Raw genomic sequence first — 23,478 nt, forward strand, 5'->3', positions numbered from 1 at the left:
ATCTGCATGGAATCATTCAATCCCCTAAAAGTATCAAAAAATTCACAAAGAATCAATTGTTCTAAGACGTTTAAAAGCAATTCAATCAATAACAATGTTGTTGCCTGTTTATACAGTACATCGGAAGCTGTTAACTTGAGGAATCGAATTCATTTACACCTCCCCCCTTTTTTATCCCCTGAACTTTAAAAAGATAAAAAAAAAACTAACTCAGGGTTCAAACTTATGACTTTGGCAATGGTAGCCCACAGATCATTTTTTATAGCCCACATATATAGTCCTATACAAAAAAAGTAGAAATTTAAGTAGCCCACACTAGATTTTAGGGGACAATGGCCCGAGGGCCCCTGCTAATAAACGTATTTACACTTTTGGTATTTAGCTGTATCTTGCCTCCGAATGATCTTAGATTGACTCAGAATCACCTTTTGACGTCAAGCAACAATCAAATATTTTAAACTATGATATCAAAGTTTACTGGAACCTGTGTGATTTTACGTAATGGCTGACAAATTGTATACAAGTGTAAATACGTCTTACCTTGTCCTAGGCGTCCCAGAAAAAAATTAAAATAGCCTTGCCAGATGTCATAATTATTTGGACTATTTCATACCCAGCTAGCTACTTATTATTCACTAAAGAACCATTCACACAATTCAATAATTATAAAGTTTACGTATCTACCAGTTATTCCTGTTATCATGTGAAAATAATTATCCATTTTGTTTAATTTACTTAAAAATATTTTTTTCAAATATGCTTTCAGACTTTCTGATGTTGCTTTGCTTAAATAAAAACCATAAAAGAATAATAGTTCCTCAATAAATTAGATTTTATAATAATATACACATGTCTGTCATGTTAATTTAAATTTGTAATGCACTTATCTGAAATCTTTCAATCTGGAAATGAATTCTTCGGGTTTCCATCAGCGTAATCTGCATTTTGGTGACGTATTTATCAAGAATACAAAAGTCTACGCTCACATTGAGGTGACAATCTCGTCCCAAATTATATCGGCCAAAAGTTGATCCTTCACCGTAACGGTATTATGAAAATAAATCACGGATGTCGCAAACAAATATTTATTAATAAGCAGTTTTTTATCAAGTATTATAAAAATAAGGTACATGCGAATGAACAAGTGCCGAAGTGGAGTCACTATTTAGGACGGTATATTTAGGCCGAACTGATCAGTACAATTACGAAAAACCACGAGGTCAAAATTTGTTTACATTTTACATATGTTGAGAAATCTATCATTGATCTGATATTTTTCTAAGTTATTTATATGCCGGACGACTATTTATAGAAAGGCACATATATATATAAACTTGGAGAAAATCAGAATTTACATATGTAGGGAAAGGAAGAGTCAAAAGATACCAGTTACAAAAAAATGTACCACCGGCACTGTAAGTTCAAAGTTCAAAGTTCTTTATTTTCCAATTAAGGGTACCTAACGGGACATAATGACAAGTTACAACTCTGATTCTTAACACACATATACTGAAGATAAAATTAAAATGTAGCTGTATGATAAATAAAACCAAACAACTCTGAATATCCGGCAATGACAAAATTATGTGTGTTTCAACACTTCCAAAATCGTTCGTGATTTATTATTGATGTGTCATTTAAATTATGATCTTAACCTGCTAAGGCTTAGTCCAGCATTCACAAGGTGGGACTACGGCCCCAGCTTGTGGCCCCGTCTTGCAAAACTGCCATTGGACATCAGAGTACTCCTTGACTATGCCAGACAAGCTTGGGTGTTTCATGGACAGCCTACTGTTTTTTTTTCGTAAAAATCTCTGACTATGAAATACTGTCAAACTGAAACTAGTTATGCTTCCTGAACAGGGAGATCAGCAGTAACTTTGTTAATAAGTTAACTGTCAAAATATGTTTAATATTTTTAATTAACACCATTATTTGTGTATTTTAAAACTGTTTGACAAAATAATTGTTGTTTCTTCCCCCTATTATATCACCCTTCACAAATCCCTGCCAAAAAAACTTATTTGATTTAACAAACAACAGTTAATTTCAGTCCCAAAGATTTTTTTTATTTGAATTTGTGATACAGATTATATTATTTCTAAGTCCCAATACCAAGAATCATTAAGGACTTTATTTCGGTTTATTCATTGAGGAAGAAAGTGTAAAGTTTCTGAAAGTAGGATGAATGTTGAAGGTTAGATATACTGTTCCCAGATAGGGGTACATGGTTTTAATGTAAAATACCTTGTTCTTAGAAGGAAAAGTGTTCATTTTCATTTCATATTTAAATGTAAAACCGACATATATATAATTATAATCATATGTCATACATTGTATGTCTCTGGAAAAACTGATGAAGTCGATGAACAATAAGGAACATATTTTTTTTATTTAAAATAAATCGAATAATTTATCCTATATAGATAGATTAAAACTATGGCAAAAATAAACTCCACTCCCACAAGTTAAACAAGATCGTTTTGATAATCCAAGGATTTGTTTATTACGATCTCCTTGGATAAACTAAAAATAAAATTCCCGCGTAATGAAGTTAAATGTTTGGTTCCCTGTTCATTACAGAAAACCAGTTACTTACAAAAAAAACATCGAGGTATTCCGAAAAGGTGTTTACATGTCGCCAACCAACGAACCCACACTGTTTTGCACAGCAGGCTATTACTATTTTGATAAACGATCCATTGCAACAGTTAAACTACATGGTTATCTGAATATATACACTCAAGGAAGATGACAGAGACAAAGATGCGTGTGTTTCTACCAGTTTTAATCCTTTTGGTGGCTAAAACTTTATGTGTTCAAGGAGATAACGCGAGTAAGACACATTTTTCACAGGGCTCTTATGACAAGTTATGTCATTTAACGAACGATGTGTGCTTTCTATCCAAATAGACACGTTTGGATAACAGGTTCCAGGTGTTTCAAATGACTGAACAATTAAGTTCTGTAGTCGAATTGATTCTGGTTACTGAAAAGTTTTACAGTATCTATTTTATATTTGATTACATTGTAGATACAGTTAGAATACCTGTTACCTGTTACCTAGTCTTTATCTTCCTCCTCTAGCAGGAGCTTCGCTTCTATAGCGTACTTCTTATTTGCACCCTTATTTGCACCCTAACCCTTACACACGGGGCACTCATAAAATCAGTATACGTAATTATTATAATTTATAACAGTAACATATATACATACAGCATGCGGACTAATCCATCACCATGTAAAGGAAGTTAACTTTATATATTACACAGTCCAATCGTCCATAGCCGGTTCACTATTTATATCTCCATATCACATAGGCTAAACAATTCTACAAATATAACACTCCTGCCCTCACATTAGCGTTTACTGTTCAAACACTATCCTTGATATCTTAAAATCTTAAAACTTTCCACTGTTCATTTGGTAAGCAATTATTCCATATATAACACGCAAATAAAGTACTTAAAATCACTTGATATTTTATGAGCCTTGGATACGAGTTTTCAGTTCAAACACTATCCATCTCTTAATATTGCAGAGTAAGAATCACTATATAAATCCTGACACAATCCAGTAAAATGCGGATCAAATGCATATATGTTTATCGAAATGTTATCTAATATGTATTATACTTTGGTTTTCCTTTATACTGCCTATACTGAGAGCAAATTTACTCAGACATTAAAAGTAAACGTTTGTGATATAGTTTGTAACACAGACCTCTGGTTAATGTCTCTATACGGACCTGTTCCTTATAGCAGTTATAGGTAAGAAAATGGTATGATGTACAGTCTATATTTAGATGCAAAAGATTCTCTTCGTCATCAAATAGTTCTTGTAGTAGCAAAGATGGCTTATTACAATCTACGAGAAAAGATTTAAACTCTTGGATAAAGCAATTTCTTATGCTTGACAGCTTTTCACATTTAAGTATAACGTGAGTCGAATCTTCTGGTTCAATGTTACATAATTGACAGTTTGCTGAGATACAGTGTTTTGAAAATCTAGACCTCTGATACTGAAGAATCATTATTCCAGTGGCAATTTTTACTTTAATAGCGGCCATATTTACGGAGTACGGGTCAGTCCCACTGCTTTTCCAAATATTATGCACAGTTCCTATGTTCATGATGTTGGAATCATCAAAATTAACATATTTCAAGGATGACTTTTCTTTAGCTTCCTTCTTTAAATTTTGTAAAAATGATTATTTATACAGTTATTCACATGTTTATTCCAACTTATTTTTGATGGTGGATTCTTAATGATATCATAAGGCGATGGCAATCCATAAATTACAGTCAAATTGTGTAGTTTTGTAAACCAACTTCCAGATTTTTCATCTTTCATAGCCAATTGTCTAAAAGCAATTTCTGTTTCAACGGACTTATCATTTCTAATAATATTTCCAAATGTTTTCAGAATTTTCTTATGAATTTCTCCCTCTATAGAAATACGCCCTAATAATAATAAAGTTGCAGCTATTGATGTGCGTTTAGGCGTTTAAGTGCCGAATTTGCTTTGATAATTGTCTAAAGAATAATTCCATCTTTTGTACATGTATATCTGTATATGAGAGTGATATGACATCTAAACCATATAGAAGTCTAGGTATAACATATATTTGTATCAAGTGTACAGAAACTTTTGGATTGACTCTATTCAAACCGTGTAACCCAGCACCCATGAGAGAGTATACAGTTTTTCTTGCAGTTAAGTAATACGCTTGTTCACAACTTCTTTAACCTCAGCATTTTTAGTTATATTTCTATCTATTCCAAGATGAACTGCAGAATCGGAAAATGTTACTGATTTACCATTCAATGTCCAAGACTTTGGAAATTTATCGTTATATACTAAAATAGTAGATTTTTGCTCACTGAGTAGATATCTCAATTTGTTTGCATGACCTGCCTGTACATTTAGCATTGTTTGTAATTCATATGGATCTTTAGAGATTAAAGCAACATCGTCAGCTACTGTTGGGATACCGCAATGAATGGGTCCTATACATGCTCCTAATTGATTTCTTTCAAAAGTTTGTAAAAGTGAATTTATAAAAATCTTATAGGCTGTCTGTGACCAGATACCGCCTTGTGGTACACCTTGTTGTTCCTCTATTGAATTTGAAAGCAACCCTTTCCATTTAAGTTTTGATTTAAGATTTTCGTACCACCTTTTAAAAAATAACCAATTGTCCCAGGTTAAACCAAACTTGTGCATTTCTCTCATCAGGCCAAGATGCCAAACAATGTCAAAAGCTTTCCTTGCATCCATTAAAGTCACATATAGTGGGAATTTTGTTTTAATTGCTTGGATTATAAGTTCAGTTAAAATTAAAGCAGCAATGATAGGGATTTCTCCGGAGGTAAATCCTTTTTGTAGTTTATTTTGGTTTTATATAATAATAGTTACAGAGATTTTATTTTGAGATAAATGAGCTTTCTCAGCAACTTTTCCTACTGTACTTGTGATAGTTATTTTCCGATATGAGTTCGGATCAATTTTTGGTTTTCCACTTTTCAAAACAGGACAGGCTATCCCACCTTTCAATAAAGTTGGAATATGTAAATGTTTAAAAATAGCATTTCCAAAGAAGTCATTACAGTTATCATAATAGGTCCACCATATTTCAAATGTTCAGCTGCTATATTTTTTTCATCTTCATACATTTATGATCAACCTCTCAGGAACGAATATTATTTTAAAGAGAGTTACACAGTTAGATGTCAATACTTTGATAAATGAGAATATCCACTTTCATCATGTTCATGACTTTATAAACATGATAAATTTAAAGTCATAAGAAACCTCAAATTAAAAAAAAATAATGCATATGTTTTTTTTATAGCTCAATGGATAGTTTTCATTCTAAAACTTATGTACATATATACTTTTTTCTGAGGAAAATTCTTTAATTTGTTCATATTTAGAAGAAGTTTACAATATTTTAATTGCAATTCCCCGACATATTTTCTGTATGCAAAGTGACCTCAGTGTGACCCATCTAGTAAAAATCCTGTGATCGCAATACGCATGGATGTCCTTATAATAAACTATTATCTGATTGTACATGTTAAACATGTGCTCAATATCCATGTTATTTGTTGATTGTTGACAAACAGGTGACAATCATAAAACTTCGGCTTCAAAACACGAACTTTAATTACCTGCAATATTTTCACAACAACACTGACCGATTGAACAAAAAAAAATTCTGCAAAAAAAAAGATAAAATCGTGCACAGAAGACTAATTTTAAGTTTATGATGTTTGTATGCATTGGTTCAAGAATTGGAATAACATTATTTTTCACCGGTCACTCGTTTCATATGACTTTAAATGACATAGATAAAATAACATATATATACTCAACCCAATTTCACACATTCAGGTAAATAAGCTAGGATCCTTTTTAAAACAGTCTATTGAACTGAGGACAGGGGACTCTTAAAATATTTACTTTTATTGTGTATATTAATGATCTTGTTGTTATTTTTAATTTTCATTTTGTTATGTTGTCATGAATGTGTCACATACTATAAATATGTAGTTTTATGGCAATAAAGATTTGAATTGAATTGAACTATAATGTTAAATGTTTTATTTGCAGCTGAAATTGTAGAAAACAAAGTTGAACTAAAATTCTACGGACTTCAAGTCAGTGAGGTAAACAAACATATTGTATATCTGATTCCGTAATATTGCCTTATAAATTTTACAGTATTTATATCCTGTTATGAAGATTTTAAATGGAACAGTTTAATGATAAAATGCTTTAATATTTCTTTCCTTCTAGCTATTATACTACAACTGAGAACCAATACAGATTACATCAGTTCTCTAGGCTGCGACAAATGTTACATAACATACATTGGTTCAGATTTCTAGGGTATCCCATCATCAGCGCTAGAAAACAGGATCATTATACCGTTAGCTATTCTTGTCCTGTTCATCGTCATCATCATTGCTATAACTTTAACCCTGTGGGAGTAAGTACACTAGACATAAAATAATAATAGAAAAAGTCCTTCTCGGTCTTTTCCAGAAAAATCATCCCTTCAGTAATCAGTTTTAATGTACTTTGACCTATAATTGTTTAATTGTTACACATTGTGACTTTAATGGAGGGTTGTCTTATTGGCACTCATACAACATCTTCTTATTTCTATTTAGTCTTGAAATGCACTGAAATATTTTAGATTTAAACTCTTAATAAGCCAAACATACAATAAACTTAAGGTAAGTTATTTCCTCTGAGAAAAGATTATTGAACAGTTATAAAGTTAATTCAGATATAGCATTGTACTAATTTCATATTTTTGTTAAGAAAGGGAGATAATTCAATTTAGAAATATCTATTTGGAATATATGATACAATAATTATGTAGCATCAAAAATTTCAACTGTTGTTACTTATACAGTTTAGCCAGATATTTTGTAAAGGTTGATTTTTGCTTATACCCATAAATAATATAATTTAAAAGATATCCACTCGTGTACCAAAGATCAGTTTCTGAGGGTCAAGAAAAATACAAAAATAAATGTTTTCAGCCTGAAAATTAATTCTTGAAAAATTAATTTAATTTCGAACAAAGTATATGTTGAAACATAAAAATAAAAAGGAACTAGGTACAGCAAAGAATTGGTGAATGTTAAGTCTTGATGAAAACTTTGATTCATTATTGGTTGATATATAAATGTATGTCCAGTGTCAAATATTTCAAACATGTCCAGGATGATACAAACAACTTTAAAATGTTAAATTATAATGGTTAGAAATGGTAAATTATTTTTGGTAGCAAAAGTAGGGAAAAAGAAGATTCCAAAATATGCATAAGCCAAAACCAAAAGGATCACAATACCCTAATAAACCAGCACCTCCAAAAAGAACAGAACTTCCAGATGATTTTAATCCCTTAGAAATTAGGAATTAGTAACAAAAAGCAATTATCAGCTGATTATGGTAATTACATGTTGTTGGCCATCATCATAAAACCAATGATTGACATTTAAATTTATTGCATGTGAAATGATACTAAACTTTACTTTGATATAAATTCTGACGCAAACTGTTAAATTGACAGTGCATCATTCCAAGTCTGCAACATCAGCGTACCAATATCTGCCACAGCCTCTTCATTCATGTAAAATATCGTTGTCAAAAAATTGACTTTCATTTTTTAAAAAGCTCATTCTCCAAATATGGGATGTTTTCTTGACAATGGTAAAACACGGACCAGAGACAGATATGTAAAATCCATGTTCGTTTACAAAGCACAACCCAAGGTCCAAAGATAAAACTTCCTTCCTACCCGGTCAAATTCATTTTAGCCGTTTTTGTACTTGTAGCTGAAGATTGGGTATGTTTGCAATAGGTAACACCGCCTTGCTTGTTGAATATGAATTTAAAAAATGATCACAATTTTTCTCAAATTATACAATCCTCAACTTTATATTTTTGGAGTTTAGAATTGTATTGTTTGCCTAAGATAACATCACCAGGCTTGTATAATATCTAAATGTTTTTGAATTGTTTACCGTAAATTTTTTCAATAATTTGGAAGTAGCAGCTGTTTAGTCATTTTAGTTTTTATTTTGTTTTTTTATTGCTGTCTAAATTGGTTTTTTTTTGTATAATTTTTACTTTTATTTTTTCCAAAAATATCTCCCTTTATAATGTTTGCAGTGGTAATGTTTTCTGAAACAAATATATTGTTTTGCTTTGCATTGAAATGACATGAATGATATACTCATGTATTCACCTGTAGAAATAAAAGATTGAAATAGCTATCACTTAACACAATGATATTTTTTCATTCAGTATAATTTTTCTCAGTTGATTTTAAAGCATTCATTAGTAGTCAGACAACAGCACATTATTTGTCTAATTTTTCAACACATGTTTATTTAGATTAAAACTTGAGTCAAATTTAAAAGGACAATCGTTGATTTTTGTTGTCAGTTAAGCTTGAATAGCATTTTCTTTAGACAAATGTTTTGCATCACAAATCCTGAATATTTAAAGATATTGAGTATCATTTTTTCTGTTTCAGGTAAAATGCCTGGAAAAAAATGTAAAATTTGACTGTCTCACTTTTGGAGTTCATATTTTTCACTGTCGTTATAAAAAACTGTCTATGTGTATTCAAATTCTACTTTATTTTGTATAAATCTATTAAATGTGGAATCTTTGAAATAATCTTGTATTCTATATGCATGATTTGTAATCTGATTGCTGTGAATAAATTAATTTTGGATGTAACAAGTCTTCTCTAGTTCTGATTGACTGTAAGGTTTTTGTCTTTCTTCTCTTAGAGATAATTGTGTCATGTGACTGTGACATCCTCAACGTTTTTTCCATGATTCACTGCTTAAAAATGGATTTGATTTAAATTAAAAATCTAAAAATTATTGTGAAGTTTTTAATAATGCAAATACTGTGTTTGATCATTAGAAATGCACAGATACAACTTGTACAAATCTGTAGTGTTAATTTACGACGTGCGTGTTTACCAATAAGTATTTTTTGTTAAATCTAAGATACTGTTTTGACAACTTTTTTTTGTGTACTCGGCATCGTGAAGAAGTAAATTTGGGTCTTGTTTAAATATACAGCATACTGTAATTTAAGTTTTCTAACTTCCGGTTAAAGTTTGTTTCTGTTCTCTCACGAATTTTTGTAATAAAATTTAGAACTTCACATTGCTTTCGAACCAACATGTTTTTTCTGCTTGTATCAGTAATAACAATATTTTTTGTATATTCACAGGTATATGTTCGGGTGCTTGTAAATATACCTGTACCCCTGACGGTAGGAAATATGGAACTTTAGCAGGATCGGCAGGACGTACTACTACAATCCTTGATGACAATATACTTTGTAACGCAGCCGATCCATACTTACATACATTTAATGTACTGGTTCACGAATTCACTCATTCAGTTCATACCTATGGTGTAGACGCTGCAATGAAAACAAGGGTGATATTTTACTTGTTCATGTTTGAGGGTCGATAGTTCACGAATGCACTCATTCTGAACATACTGAACAACTTTATTTGTTGGTTATAAAAACTCAAAGAACTAATGTTATTGATTTGTTTTGCTGACTGAACATAAATCTTGTGATTTGATCGGTTTGGATCCTGTACACTTAAAATCGCGCATGAAAAGATTGGATTACAAAAGTAGTTTCGCAAAATGGTTTATCGAAATTTAAATCAATGAAAAATATGTTAACGGACAATCTGATCCAAGTAGATATGCAAATCTTATGGGAAAACATCGTTGTTCTCATTTGTTATTTATCTAAAGTTTGCAGTTGGACATAAGTTCTGTTTGATATATTTGATATTCGTATTCCGTAGTTACGTACTTGTATTATTTATTTGGCATTCTAATTTATCCATTGCAGATTACTAATTCTTATAATGCTGCCAGGGCACATCGGACTTGGGAAATGTCTTCATATTCAATGTCTAGTGAAGGAGAATATCTAGCACAAGGGGCGGCAGCATACTCCAACACCAATCGTGGAATATCACACGGAAACTATATGAATGAGTAAGCACAGTGCCTTAAGATTAGTTAAGTTATAGTTATGGTATCTTAATGATAAAAATGTATAAATTCAAGTGTACGCATTGATTTACAAAATTTTATTTTAATTTTAAACCAAAAAGAATTATCGATAGTAATTTTGATGTACGTTTTACATTTCTTATCCAGTTATTGCGTTATTCTGAGAGTAAAAGTGTGTGTTGACACTTAATCATTTATTTTCTGTGACATGATCCGTTAACTTTTAGTATGACGTCTAATATCACTGAACTTGTCAACATTTTTGTTTAGGGGCTAGCTAAAGGACGCCCCTAGGTGCAGCATTTTCTCGCTGTATTGAGGACCCATTGGTCGCCCGCGACTGTTTTCTGATTGTTCAACCCTGTATACCACCATTCCCCATGTGAAATTGAAAAATCGCCTAGAAGATCCACAATGCCTTTCAACATAAAAATGGTAGCATACGCTATAAATTTATTACTTTGGGATTTCATAAGGCATATTTCGTTAATAGTGACAAACAAAAAGGTAAAACCTGCTACACAAAAGAACAAGTGGTCAGTATGCTGGAGTTTCTTATCGACAACATATTTGTTGAGTTTGGAGGTAGACTTTTTCAACAAACTGTCGGCATTCCTATGGGAACGAACTGCGCGCCTCTCCTTGCTGACCTCTTCTTGTTTTCATATGAATCGGAGTTCCTTCAGACACTTGTCAAAAACAAGAAGATCAAAGAAGCCAGGTTATTTAATTTCACTTTCAGATATATTGATGATGTTCTTTCAATTAACAATCCTAACTTTTCTGATTGGTTTCCATTAATATATCCACCAGAACTAGAAATTAAAGAGACAACAGACACGGCTTCATCCGCCTCATTTTTAGACTTATACCTCGAATTTGACATACACAGTCATCTTAGTACCAGAATCTATGACAAACGAGACGATTTTGATTTTGAAATTATCAATTTCCCCCACCTTAGTAGCAACATACCAACTTCACCTGCATATGGAATATACATTTCCCAACTTATTCGGTATTCAAGAGCTTGCAGCTCCTACTCAGACTTTGTAAAACGTCACCAGTGTCTGAGCAGAAAGTTGATGAACCAGGGGTATGTCAAAGAACGTCTCGTCCTTTTTCTAAAAAAGTTCATCGGAAGGTACCCAGAACTTGTTGATAAATATTCCGTATCAACTTCACAAATAATACACGATGGTCTTGAAGTATAGATTTTGCGTACTGACGTTGTTTATCATCTTAATTACGTGTTATATTATTCTTTTATTTGTCTTTATTAATATTACTTTTACTGTTGTCTGTTTTTTGAGATATCCTTTTGACGTAACTCTGTGCTTATGTATCCCATCATACTTTGAACGACAAAATTATTTTATGATGTGACTCTGTACCTATGTATCTTGTCATAGTACTTTGAATGACAAAATTATTTTATGATGTGACTCCGTACCTATGTATCTTGTCATACTTTGAATGACAAAATTATTTTATTCATTAATATTACTTTTACTGTTAACCAACTTTTTTTGTGATATACATTTTACGTGACTCTGTACTTATGTATCACGTCATACTTTGAACCACACTATTATTTTATTTATTATTATTACTTTAACTGCTAAGTCAGTGTTTGTTATATCTATTTGCGTGACTGTATTTATGCATCCCGTCATACTTTGAACGACAAAATTATTTCATGTCTACCTGTGCGAATTTCAAACGCGCAATTTTACACCAGTACCCATACCCTCCTTCCTTGATGGGTGCATTTTACATAGACAAATATAATCGTATAATATAATCAAAATGAGGATGTTAATTTGATGTATGCCTTTTTGTGCTTCTTCGTTACATTTGTTGTTTTTATAGTGATTAAGATGATAACACAATGTTGACTGCTGTACCCCTATTTTTGACATTTTTACCTATTATGTCTGTTTGTTTTGTTCACGCATCGGTGACTATATAATGGAATTTGATGCGACTGTCATACAAGTGAGAGGTTTAGCTAGCTATAAAACCAGGTTCAATCCACCATTTTCTACATTTGAAAATGCCTGTACCAAGTCAGGAATGACAGTTCTTGTCCATTCGTTTTTGATGCGTTTTGTTATTTGATTTTGCCATGTGATTATGGACTTTCCGAATTGATTTTCCTCTGAGTTCAGTATTTTTGTGATTTTACTTTTTACATGTTCAGACTAATAAACTTAAGATAAATAAGAAGTGTCTAAAATTAAAAAAACGAGTATTTTATCAAAGAAAATAACTTATTCCAATGATATTAACCTAAAAGAAATGAGTCCAAGTCAAATGAATTTGTCGTTGGCAAATTATCTATCTAACCCAATAACTGATATTACCTTTGATAGAAAATTAATTATAAGAACATGAATAATGTCGAAGAAACTTTTACTAGAATGTTGATAAGTGTAAAATTATGTTTGATTTTAAAAATAGGTGTACGAATAGTGTTCTCTGTGCAAACGAAGCGGCTATGAGATATCATCTGTGGGCAAAGGATAAAGAACTGTACAGCATTCTCTCCTATATATATACCAGTAATCATGCTGAAAAACCCAGCGGCCTCCATGTATGTGTATGACGACGCTGACAAATAGGAGCACATCTTTTCTATTAAACAATAGTTATTCGTTCAACACATCTTGTTTTTCCTCATTATATATTATGCATCTTTTACATGTGATTTTCTGTAAATGAATTTAGTCCTAAGGAGTTAGTTTGATATTACAAGTAACCATAATTAAAAAAAACAGTCGCCTGCATGTCTGTATATGACGACGCTTACAAATAGACACACATTTTTTAAATACAATAGATACATTTGTATCTTGTATTTCCTCATTGTATATAATGCATCTTTTACATGTTGGTTTTTGTAAATGAAACTTAGTCCTAAGGAGGTAGTTTGATATAACCAGTAACAATACTGAAAACCTCAGCGGCCTGCGTGTCTGTATGTAACAACGCTTACAAATTGGCGCACATCTTTTCAATAGAACAATAAGTGATAATGGTTATTCTTTCAACTCATCAGCTTGTTCCTCATTGCATAGTATGCATCTTTTTCATGTGAGCTTTTGTAAATGAAATTTAGTTCTAAGGAAACAGTTTGTTATCATCAGAGGCCAAGGTGAAAAACCGATATCATTGTTTTCTTTAGCATGTCTGAGTCAAAAAGGTGAGGCAAAGTATACCAAAATGACATTCAAACTCATCAGTCGAAAAAGAGAAAAGAAAAAAAGAAAGACTGTCAAACAATAGTACATAAAACACTACATAGGACACTAAGAACTGTGCAACACGACTTCCGGTGAAAGTTTGGGTGATATTAATTGCACTGGACAGGTTAGCTAATCTTACTCAAAATGTCGCAACCCTCATGTTGCTCGTAAAAGTACAAACCCAGTTCTATGTTGTGTCATGTGTACTATTGTTTTTCTGTTTGTCTTTTTTCATTTTTAGCCATGGCGTTGTCAGTTTATTTTAGATTTTGAGTTTGACTGTCCCTTTGGTATCTTTCGTCCCTCTTATATAACTCGATGTGGTAGGTCACATTCGGCATGTTTTGAAAAAGGGGAATACATTATTCAGACGACTATGATTTAATTCAACCCGGTAAACTCAGTACTGCTGCCAAGTATTTCTTTAGTTGAATCAAATATAAATTATGCACAATATTTTGAAAAGTGCAAAGTTAACAAAGACTAATAGAGGATACCCAATTGTAGAATTTCATATTTAGTCATGTTAAGGGCCTCGGTTGCAAAGGGGTCTAAATAATTCTCAAACGGTTATCACTAGCCAGTCAACATAGAGGTTATGAGTTCGAATCTGGCTTGTGCATGTTGTGCAGGTGCACTCAACTTCAATCTTAATTGACTAGGATTTCAGTTTTCCTATTGATTGCGTGTTAAAGTGGCGTTTGTTGCTATTCAGATCAAATGATTGTTTCAGACAAAAAAAATGTTTTTTCAATAATTCAAATATGTAAAACTGCAATTGACCATGTTAGAATTTTTAGTCATTGAGGTCAGTTTGATTTTCAGTTTTACCTGTTGTTTACGTACATGCAAAAGAATTATCCATGTATTATACAAACAAAATAAAAATGGAATCTAATATAAAAAAAAATATATTGCCAATATTGACACTTCACACGAGCAAAAACAACAAAATGGGGAAATACTACATTTTGTTTATTTAGTTTAAGAATAATTAGTTGACATTATATTGATCATCAGTTAAGTAACGTGTAGCATCCGCAAAAAGCAATTACTTAGGAGTCGATAGTTTTTAAAATCCTATTAGTTGATAACAAAACTTCCTATTCTGACTCTGTAAATGGAATTTAAGAAAAGTGAACAAGAAACTGCGAAATATTATTCTATAGGATTGCATGCTTTGTACATGTTGTATGTACAGCAGAACAATATTTCCTAAGCTTTGGAATTAACAAAGACAATTTCATTTACCGGTGCATCAATGTTATTCCTTGAACTCCATTCACATAATATAAATGCTGCAAAAATATATAAAAAATATCAAGTACTATTGAATATTCCTTTTCTCTGTATAACAGTTCATCAATGAGATCTTCAAATTTGTCAAATGATCGAAAAAGTCAGTCTATTAATGAAAGTAGTTATTCCCCTTTTTTAACCAAATTTTCAATTTTGGTAATATTGAATGTAATTGTTGGTGATTCATTGAATCAGGCAATATGATTGATAAAACAATATTCCCAAATATAGGAGCAATCTTATTTTCTTTTATGATTTAACATTATTTAATAATTCCTAGTTTTATTATTTCATTTGAAATCTAATATAGTTAGACTGATCATTGACCATCAAGATGATTTTTTGCATGCAAAACATACAGAATTGCTATCGTTTTTATATTTTTAGTTTTAAAGGAATTTAAGCAAGGTTGATGATCAGGATTCATGAATCCACTCATTTATGATTACATATGTGCATTTGTTGCAAACGTCAATTCGTTGGGTGAACCTCAAGGAACCACAACATTAAAACACTTCTAAAATAATAGATAAAACTAAACAAAGCTGTTATATCTGTTAATGATATATATTAAGCGGTTATAACATGTTAATTGTATGGGCCTTTAACTAAGACCAAAGTACATACAGCATAGTCAGCTATAGAAGGCCCCGAAATGACAATGTAAACAATTTCAAACGAGAAAACTAACGGTCTAATTCATGTACAAAAATGAACGAAAATCAAATGTTAAACACATAAACAAACGACAATCACTGACCTTCCTGACTTGGGACAGGTACAAACCTACAGAACCTGGCGTGGCTGAGCATGTTAGATGGTTCCAATAAATTCATCATAGATACCGGGAACAAATTTAGTATATACGCCAGACGCGCGTTTCGTCTACAAAAGACTCATCAGTGACGCTCGAAACCAAAACAGTTAAAAAGGCCAAATAAGGTACGAAGTTAAAGAGCATTGGGAACCAAAATTCCTAAAATTTTTGCCAAATACAGCTAAGGTGATCTATGCCTCAGGTAGAAAAGACTTAGTATTTCAAAAAATTCAAAAATTTGTAAACTGTAAATTCATAAATAAGCCCTTCCTTTACCAGCTGAGTCAGTTGTGTAACAGTACAAAATAAGAACGAACTGTACAATTCAGTTGAAAAAGGCTTAACTCATGAGGTGGATAAAAGTACAAATACTGCACTGGAATGAATTATCACAGGTATGTTTGTGGTTATTATTCATTATGGTTTGTAACTATTACTTTTGCAATGCATTAGCTTCCATTCAGAAAAGAAACATGTAAATGACCCGACAACACAGAAATGTACATTTAATATAGATAAAACAAACCAAAAATTTTCTTACAGTGACAGGTAAATATCGATCACGACCCGCTTGGTTAGATGTACCTATATCCGCTATACCGATGACACACAGTAATTAAGAATATTCCATTCTAATTTTCGTTAGAGTTCGGATTTTGGTTATTCTAACCGTAATTTATATTACGTCATACAATGTGAATTAATGGTAGTTGATGCATTAAATAATGTTGTCAATGAAAATCACATGAGTATAAGTAAGTAAGTAAGTAATTTTTATTGGTTTGAAATCCAAAATCACAGGATTGATACCAAAACAAAACACATTGGTTATACACAAACTTGACAAACATACAGACATATCTATCATACCAAATTCATAAACATTGTATATATATATGAGAAGGTGTTACCACACAGTTATTTAGTACTTAATACAGCATTTCTGGAAATATACATGTCGCTTATAAATTAAACAGCAATTCTAATCATATTAGTCTCACCACACGTATACAAAAATTTAAATGTTGCCTCATTAGTCATATTTAAAAAACTATTTCACTAATTTTGAAAAACTACATGAGTACATGTATATGTATAATGTGAATTGTAGCAATGAATAAACTAACCGCTGATGTTTTGAATAAGAGACCAAATATCCATTGAACTAAACAAAACAAATTAATTGCAGGTAAGGACTATTTGCTGTAGACAAAAAAAAGTATACCATATAGGATTTTATAGTCAGATCAAAATGGTTGTGTTTTCGTTTTCAAATATACTATAATCCTTTCCTATATTCCTTGATTCATGGAGTTTGTTGTCAGTGTGATTCATCCCTTTGGAAGTTTTACAGCTGTCATGACGAGTTGGTTGATCTTTATTGAATTTATTTGTCACAGATGAATTAAATATTTTCCAATTGTCGTGAACACGTTCCCGCTCTCTTTTCGTTGGTTGTGACATTCATGAATGCAACTTATAACATAACTTGTTTTTAATGTGAGCAACACACGACATTGCACATCTGTAACATGATCTGAATACTGGGCCTCACGATCACATTTGATTTTTTGGATTGATGTTGCTCAATTTTATTTTTTTGTGCAGTGATTGTTTGCTTTTCGTTGTTATTCGAATATTGCCATGGTGTTATCGGTTCTCTTAGCTGTCCACATACTTTATTATCTTTTGTTTCTTTTTTATCATTCGTATCCTCCTAACTATGTTACGTTATGCATGTACATGTAGCACAATGTCAATGTCCTGTCGTTTGATTGTGATTATATATTATACATTGTGATGTAGCTATGACGTGCTTTTATAACAAAAATATTGAGTACACATGTTTCCTTGATTTCTGCAGAGAGCATTTTTTGCACTAGTAAATGGATTGAAGTTTTTAAACGGTAACTATTTCTTTGATATTAACCTCGTCTGAAAAGTCGGATAAATTAGTTATCAACTCATGGTCAGTCTTTTTGTGAAGGTTCAGTTTCTCCGTAGATGTTCAGATTGATCGCCATGTTTTTTCAGTATTGCGCAGTAATTTTTGAAACAATTCAGTATGTTCAAATAATTTTTTACAAAAAACAGATCGTTCTGAACATAAAATGAACATAGCTTTGATGGTTGCAAGCGAATGGTTTGAACAGTTTTAGATTTACCGCAGTGGATACACCTATCAAACTCAAAATGAGTTAATAATTAATTGACAATTCTTTCGTGAGATGACCAGATCAAAGTTACCGTTACAATTATTTGTTTAACAAAAGCTTGTTTTTCAGATGGACTCTGTATTCCTCCACCAACTAGGGAAGACGATGCTTTAATGAATTTACTTTCGTAAGTGTGTTTTTAGTATTTTTCTATATCTAAACTACTAAAGATTCTGATCTATTATTCCAGTTCACATCCTCTATATTCGTAAACAAATGTATTGCATGATTGACATGTATGATATTATTTTTATCCGATATATGTTTTAGTCATTTTGTTTACTATGAAAGCTCATTGCAACATTGGTTTCAATTTTCATTTGAGGAGTTGATTTTTATAAAGGAACAACATTTGTAAATAGTTTCTAAATCATTAATAATCAGTAAAAAAAACGTTCACCATTAAGACATACACAAAATGACAAAATCAACAAAACAAAGACAACGACAGCGAAGCGAAACACAAATTAAAGAGCAAAAAATCCTACATGAATGTAATAGGCTATTCATTCAACGATTATTTCTGTAATGTTGACAATTTAATGACCAAAACTTTTTTTGTTTGTGGAAATAAAAAACCATAATGCATAGACTTGCATAAGTTTTAATTATTTTCTTACGGGCGAACGTGAATTTTACATGTCCTTCGTTTTTATTTATTTATTTGTATGTCCAATGGTGTTAATAATTCACATTACTTTATCTAATAAATATGGCATTGCTATTCAGACCTGAACAATTTACAAAGTTTACATCAGAGTCCAAACATCCACTTCCAGCTCATTCAACAAGAACATCTTTCAAACATAAATATGTATATTGCAATGGTAGGATTGCAGATTATAAATCAGGAATAACTATTGATATAACAGCAACGACATCCGTGTCTGGTACAGCTCATACTAAGGTAAAATCTGCATTTAAGAGTCCAAATGTATAAGCCTGTAACCCTAAAAAATTGAGAATGGAAATGTGAAATATTTCAAAGAGACAATAACCTGACCAAAGAGCAGATAACAACCGAAGGCCAACAATAGGGCTTTAATGCAGCTAGAAAAATCACGCATGCGGAGGTGCTCCACAGGATATCAGTTTCTCTTTACTCTTTTGATGTACAGCTTTTTGTCATTTTTTTTTTTACTTCATGCGAATTTCTCGGTGTTTGTTCGTTTTCTTGATTTGTCTGCTATTTCGAGATTTAAACATTGCTTGCATCTGAAATATACGTTGTGTTATGCCATGATGACACTATTTGGGTTTAATCTTAGTGTATATATACACCTAGAAAAGGTTATTGCAATATTTCCATTGAAAAACAATGTAAAATGACATGATTTTAGAATGCGTACAATTTGAGTTAGACCGAATACTTTTAATCCGTTAACGATTTAAAATTGAATTTGAAGATTAGAGAGACGCATCATTAGAGCCTTACTGAAAAAGTTAATTAAGCTTTGTCTTGTCTTCTCTACAGACATTTTATAAAAGTAATTTTTACAACAAACTAAACATCTGATACAGAAAATTTGTGTTGAACAAGTACAAATGTAGTAATTTCAAACATTTCTGAATGGGTTTAATGCAAAAAAAAATCTGTATTAATTGCATAACTAATGTTTTGGAAAAACTGAGTCCTGCAAAAATTGCATTTTTGTGAAAAGCGCGAAAACTATTTCCGTGCATCTGTCATGCCCTTTCAATGTAGTATTAATTTGGGAAGAAAAGAACGTTAATACCATAAATTCAATTTTAAACCATAAGCGGTTTAATAGTATTCGGTTAAACCCAAATTGTACACATTCTAAAATCATGTCATTTTACATTGTTTGCAATGGAAGTGTTGCAATACTTTTTCCATGTGTATATATAAACATTGATATTTATCCAAATAATGTTCATATAACGCTGTTGTTGTTCTGTGATATGACATTAAGTAGGAGTTAGGGTGTATACAATAGCGCAGTGGTTTACAAGTAAAATTCAGCTTCACCATATTTGTGTTTTAAAACACATGTTCTGACAAACGAAGAAAAGAAACAAGCAATGCATTGAACAGAGTTGATCTCAAACTGTAACTTTGATATTGAAACAGAACGTTTCACAATGAGGTAGACATTCATTCGTATATAATACATCAACAAAAATAGAGTCAAAAAGAAAAACACAAACCATATAATTCATCTTCGTCATTTTTTCTGTTGTAAACACTTATTTTACAAACACACATATTTTATCCATTCATATTCAAAAGTGTATATGTAACTGTACTGCTTTCTTTTTGTTCTAAGGCGGCCCAAATAATTGCACGAATGGTGAAGAATATGCCTTCTGCTATATGCAACAGCGTTGCAGGACAAGTTAAAATTGGAGTATTTACAAAATCTGAGGGAATGATGATATATCCCTACAATCATTATGTTGCTGATAGAGCTGAGTGTAGAGGTATATTTACATTCTGTACTCGAAATAATTTTTACAAGTGATTTATTTTCGAGACTTTCGCGAGTAGCAAAATATCACGAATATGAATTTCTCAACGCGGAATAAACTATCCGCAAAAATAAGTTAGTTTACAGTAAATTGTTAATGCATGCTTCCTCTTGTTTGATCATTAGAAATGCACAGATACAACTTGTACAAATCTGTATAGTGTTAATTTACGACGTGCGTGTTTACCAATAAGTATTTTTTGTTAAATATAAGATACTGTTTTGACAACTTATTTGTGTACTCGGCTTCGTGAAGAAGTCAATTTGGGTCTTGTTTAAATATACAGCATACTGTAATTTAAGTTTTCTAACTTCCGGTTAAAGTTTGTTTCTGTTCTCTCACGAATTTTTGTAATAAAATTTAGAACTTCATATTGCTTTCGAACCAACATGTTTTTCCTGCTTGTATTAGTAATAACAATATTGTTTGTATATTCACAGGTATATGTTCGGGTGCTTGTAAAAATACCTGTACCCCTGACGGTAGGAAATATGGAACTTTAGCAGGATCGGCAGGACGTACTACTACAATCCTTGATGACAACATACTTTGTAACGCAGCCGATCCATACTTACATACATTTAATGTGCTGGTTCACGAATTCACTCATTCAGTTCATACCTATGGTGTAGACGCTGCAATGAAAACAAGGGTAATATTTTACTTGTTCATGTTTGAGGGTCGATAGTTCACGAATGCACTCATTCTGAACATACTGAACTACTGTATTTGTTGGTTATAAAAACTCAAAGAACTAATGTTATTGATTTGTTTTGCTGACTTAACATAAAACTTGTGATTTGATCGGTTTGGATCCTGTACACTTAAAATCGCGCATCAATAGATTGGATTACAAAAGTAGTTTCGCAAAATGGTTTATCGAAATGTAAATCGATGAAAAATATGTTAACGGACAATCTGATCCAAGTAGATATGCAAATCTTATGGTAAAAAAAATCGTTGTTGTTATTTGTTATTGATTCAATGTTTGCAGTTGGACATAAGTTCTGTTTGATATATTTGAAATTCGTATTCCTTAGTTACGTACTTGTATTATTTATTTGATTGCAGATTACTAATTCTTATAATGCTGCCAGGGCACATCGGACTTGGGAAATGTCTTCATATTCAATGTCTAGTGAAGGAGAATATCTAGCACAAGGGGCGGCAGCATACTTCAACACCAATCGTGGAATATCACACGGAAACTACATGAATGAGTAAGCACTGTGCATTAAGATTATTTAAGTTATAATTATGGTATCTTAATGATAAAAATGTATAAATTCAAGTGTACGCATTGAATTACAAAATGTTATTTTAATTTTAAATCAAAAAGAATTATCGATAGTAATTTTGATGTACGTTTTACATTTCTTATCCAGTTATTGCGTTATTCTGAGAGTAAAAGTTGGTGTTGACACTTAATCATTTATTTTCAGTGACATGATCCGTTAACTTTAAGTATGACGTCTAATATCACTGAACTAGTCATCATTTTTGTTTAGGGGCTAGCTAAAGGACGCCCCTAAGTACAGAATTTTCTCGCTGTATTGCGGATCCATTGGTGGCCCTCGGCTGTTTTCTGCTCTTGATCCGGTTGTTGTCTCGTTGACACATTCCTCATTTCCATTCTCAATTAGTTGTATTACATGTTCAGACTAATAAACTTAGGATAAATAAGAAGTGTCTAATATTAAAAGAACGATCATTTTAGCAAAGAAAATAACTTATTTCAATGAAATTAACCTAAATAAATGAGTCCAAGTCAAATGAATTTGTCGTTGGCAAATTATCTATCTAAACCAATAACTGATATTACCTTTGTTGGAAAATTAATTGTAAGAATGTCGAAGAAAATGTTGATAAGTGTATAATTATGTTTGATTTTAAAAATAGGTGTACGAATAGTGTTCTATGTGCAAACGAAGCGGCTATGAGATATCATCTGTGGGCAAAGGATAAAGAACTGTACAGCATTCTCTCTTATATATATACCAGTAATCATGCTGAAAAACCCAGCGGCCTCCATGTCTGTGTATGACGACGCAGACAAATAGGAGCACATCTTTTCTATTAAACAATAGTTATTCGTTCAACACATCTTGTTTTTCCTCATTATATACTATACATCTTTTACATGTGATTTTCTGTAAATGAATTTAGTCGTAAGAAGTCAGTTTGATATTACAAGTAACCATGCTAAAATAAAACAGCCGCCTGCATGTCTGTATATGACGACGCTTACAAATAGACATACATCTTTTAAAAACAATAGAAACATTTGTATCTTGTATTTCCCCATTGTATATAATGCATCTTTTACGTGTTGGTTTTTGTAAATGAAATTAAGTCCAAAGGAGGCAGTTTGATATTACCAGTAACAATACTGAAAACATCAGTGGCCTGCGTGTCTGTATGGGACGACGCTTACAAATAGGCGCACATCTTTTCAATAGAACAATAAACGAGAATGGTTATTCTTTCAACTCATCAGATTTTTCCTCATTGCATAGTATGCATCTTCTTCATGTGAGCTTTTGGAAATGAAATTTAGTCCTAAGAACACAGTTTGTTATCACCAGCGGCCATGGTGAAAAACCGATATCATTGTTTTCTTTAGCATGTCTGAGTAAAAAAGGTGAGGCAAAGAATACCAAAATGACATTCAAACTCATGAGTAGAAAAAGAGAAAAGGCAAAGAGAAAAACTGCCAAACAATAGTACATAAAACACTACATATGAACCTAAAAACTGTGCAACACGAATCCCACTAAAAACTGGGGTGATATCGGATAGGAAAGCTGATCTTATATTTATAA

General features: G+C 31.8%; 2 protein-coding genes across 2 annotated transcripts in view; both read left to right on the forward strand.

The window, feature by feature from the left end:
* LOC143053813 (uncharacterized) overlaps positions 1-13,249 on the forward strand; it is an 86,518-nt gene extending 73,269 nt beyond the window's left edge. The window contains exons 5-7 of the mRNA XM_076226602.1: positions 9,775-9,986; positions 10,420-10,568; positions 13,050-13,249. Coding sequence (XP_076082717.1) covers positions 9,775-9,986; positions 10,420-10,568; positions 13,050-13,194 — 506 coding nt within the window. The 3' untranslated portion in view covers positions 13,195-13,249. The remainder of the gene's footprint in view (positions 1-9,774; positions 9,987-10,419; positions 10,569-13,049) is intronic.
* A 3,404-nt stretch (positions 13,250-16,653) lies between these two features.
* On the forward strand, positions 16,654-22,748 carry LOC143053667 (uncharacterized). The gene is made up of 7 exons (XM_076226457.1): positions 16,654-16,705; positions 18,236-18,293; positions 18,896-19,073; positions 20,455-20,608; positions 21,097-21,308; positions 21,728-21,876; positions 22,556-22,748. Exons 1-7 carry the CDS (start codon positions 16,654-16,656, stop codon positions 22,698-22,700), a joined length of 948 nt encoding a protein of 315 aa, XP_076082572.1. The 3' UTR covers positions 22,701-22,748.
* Positions 22,749-23,478: the final 730 nt, after the last annotated feature.

This window comes from Mytilus galloprovincialis, chromosome 12 (assembly GCF_965363235.1).
Source record: "Mytilus galloprovincialis chromosome 12, xbMytGall1.hap1.1, whole genome shotgun sequence".
NCBI classification, from domain to species: Eukaryota; Metazoa; Mollusca; class Bivalvia; order Mytilida; family Mytilidae; genus Mytilus; species Mytilus galloprovincialis.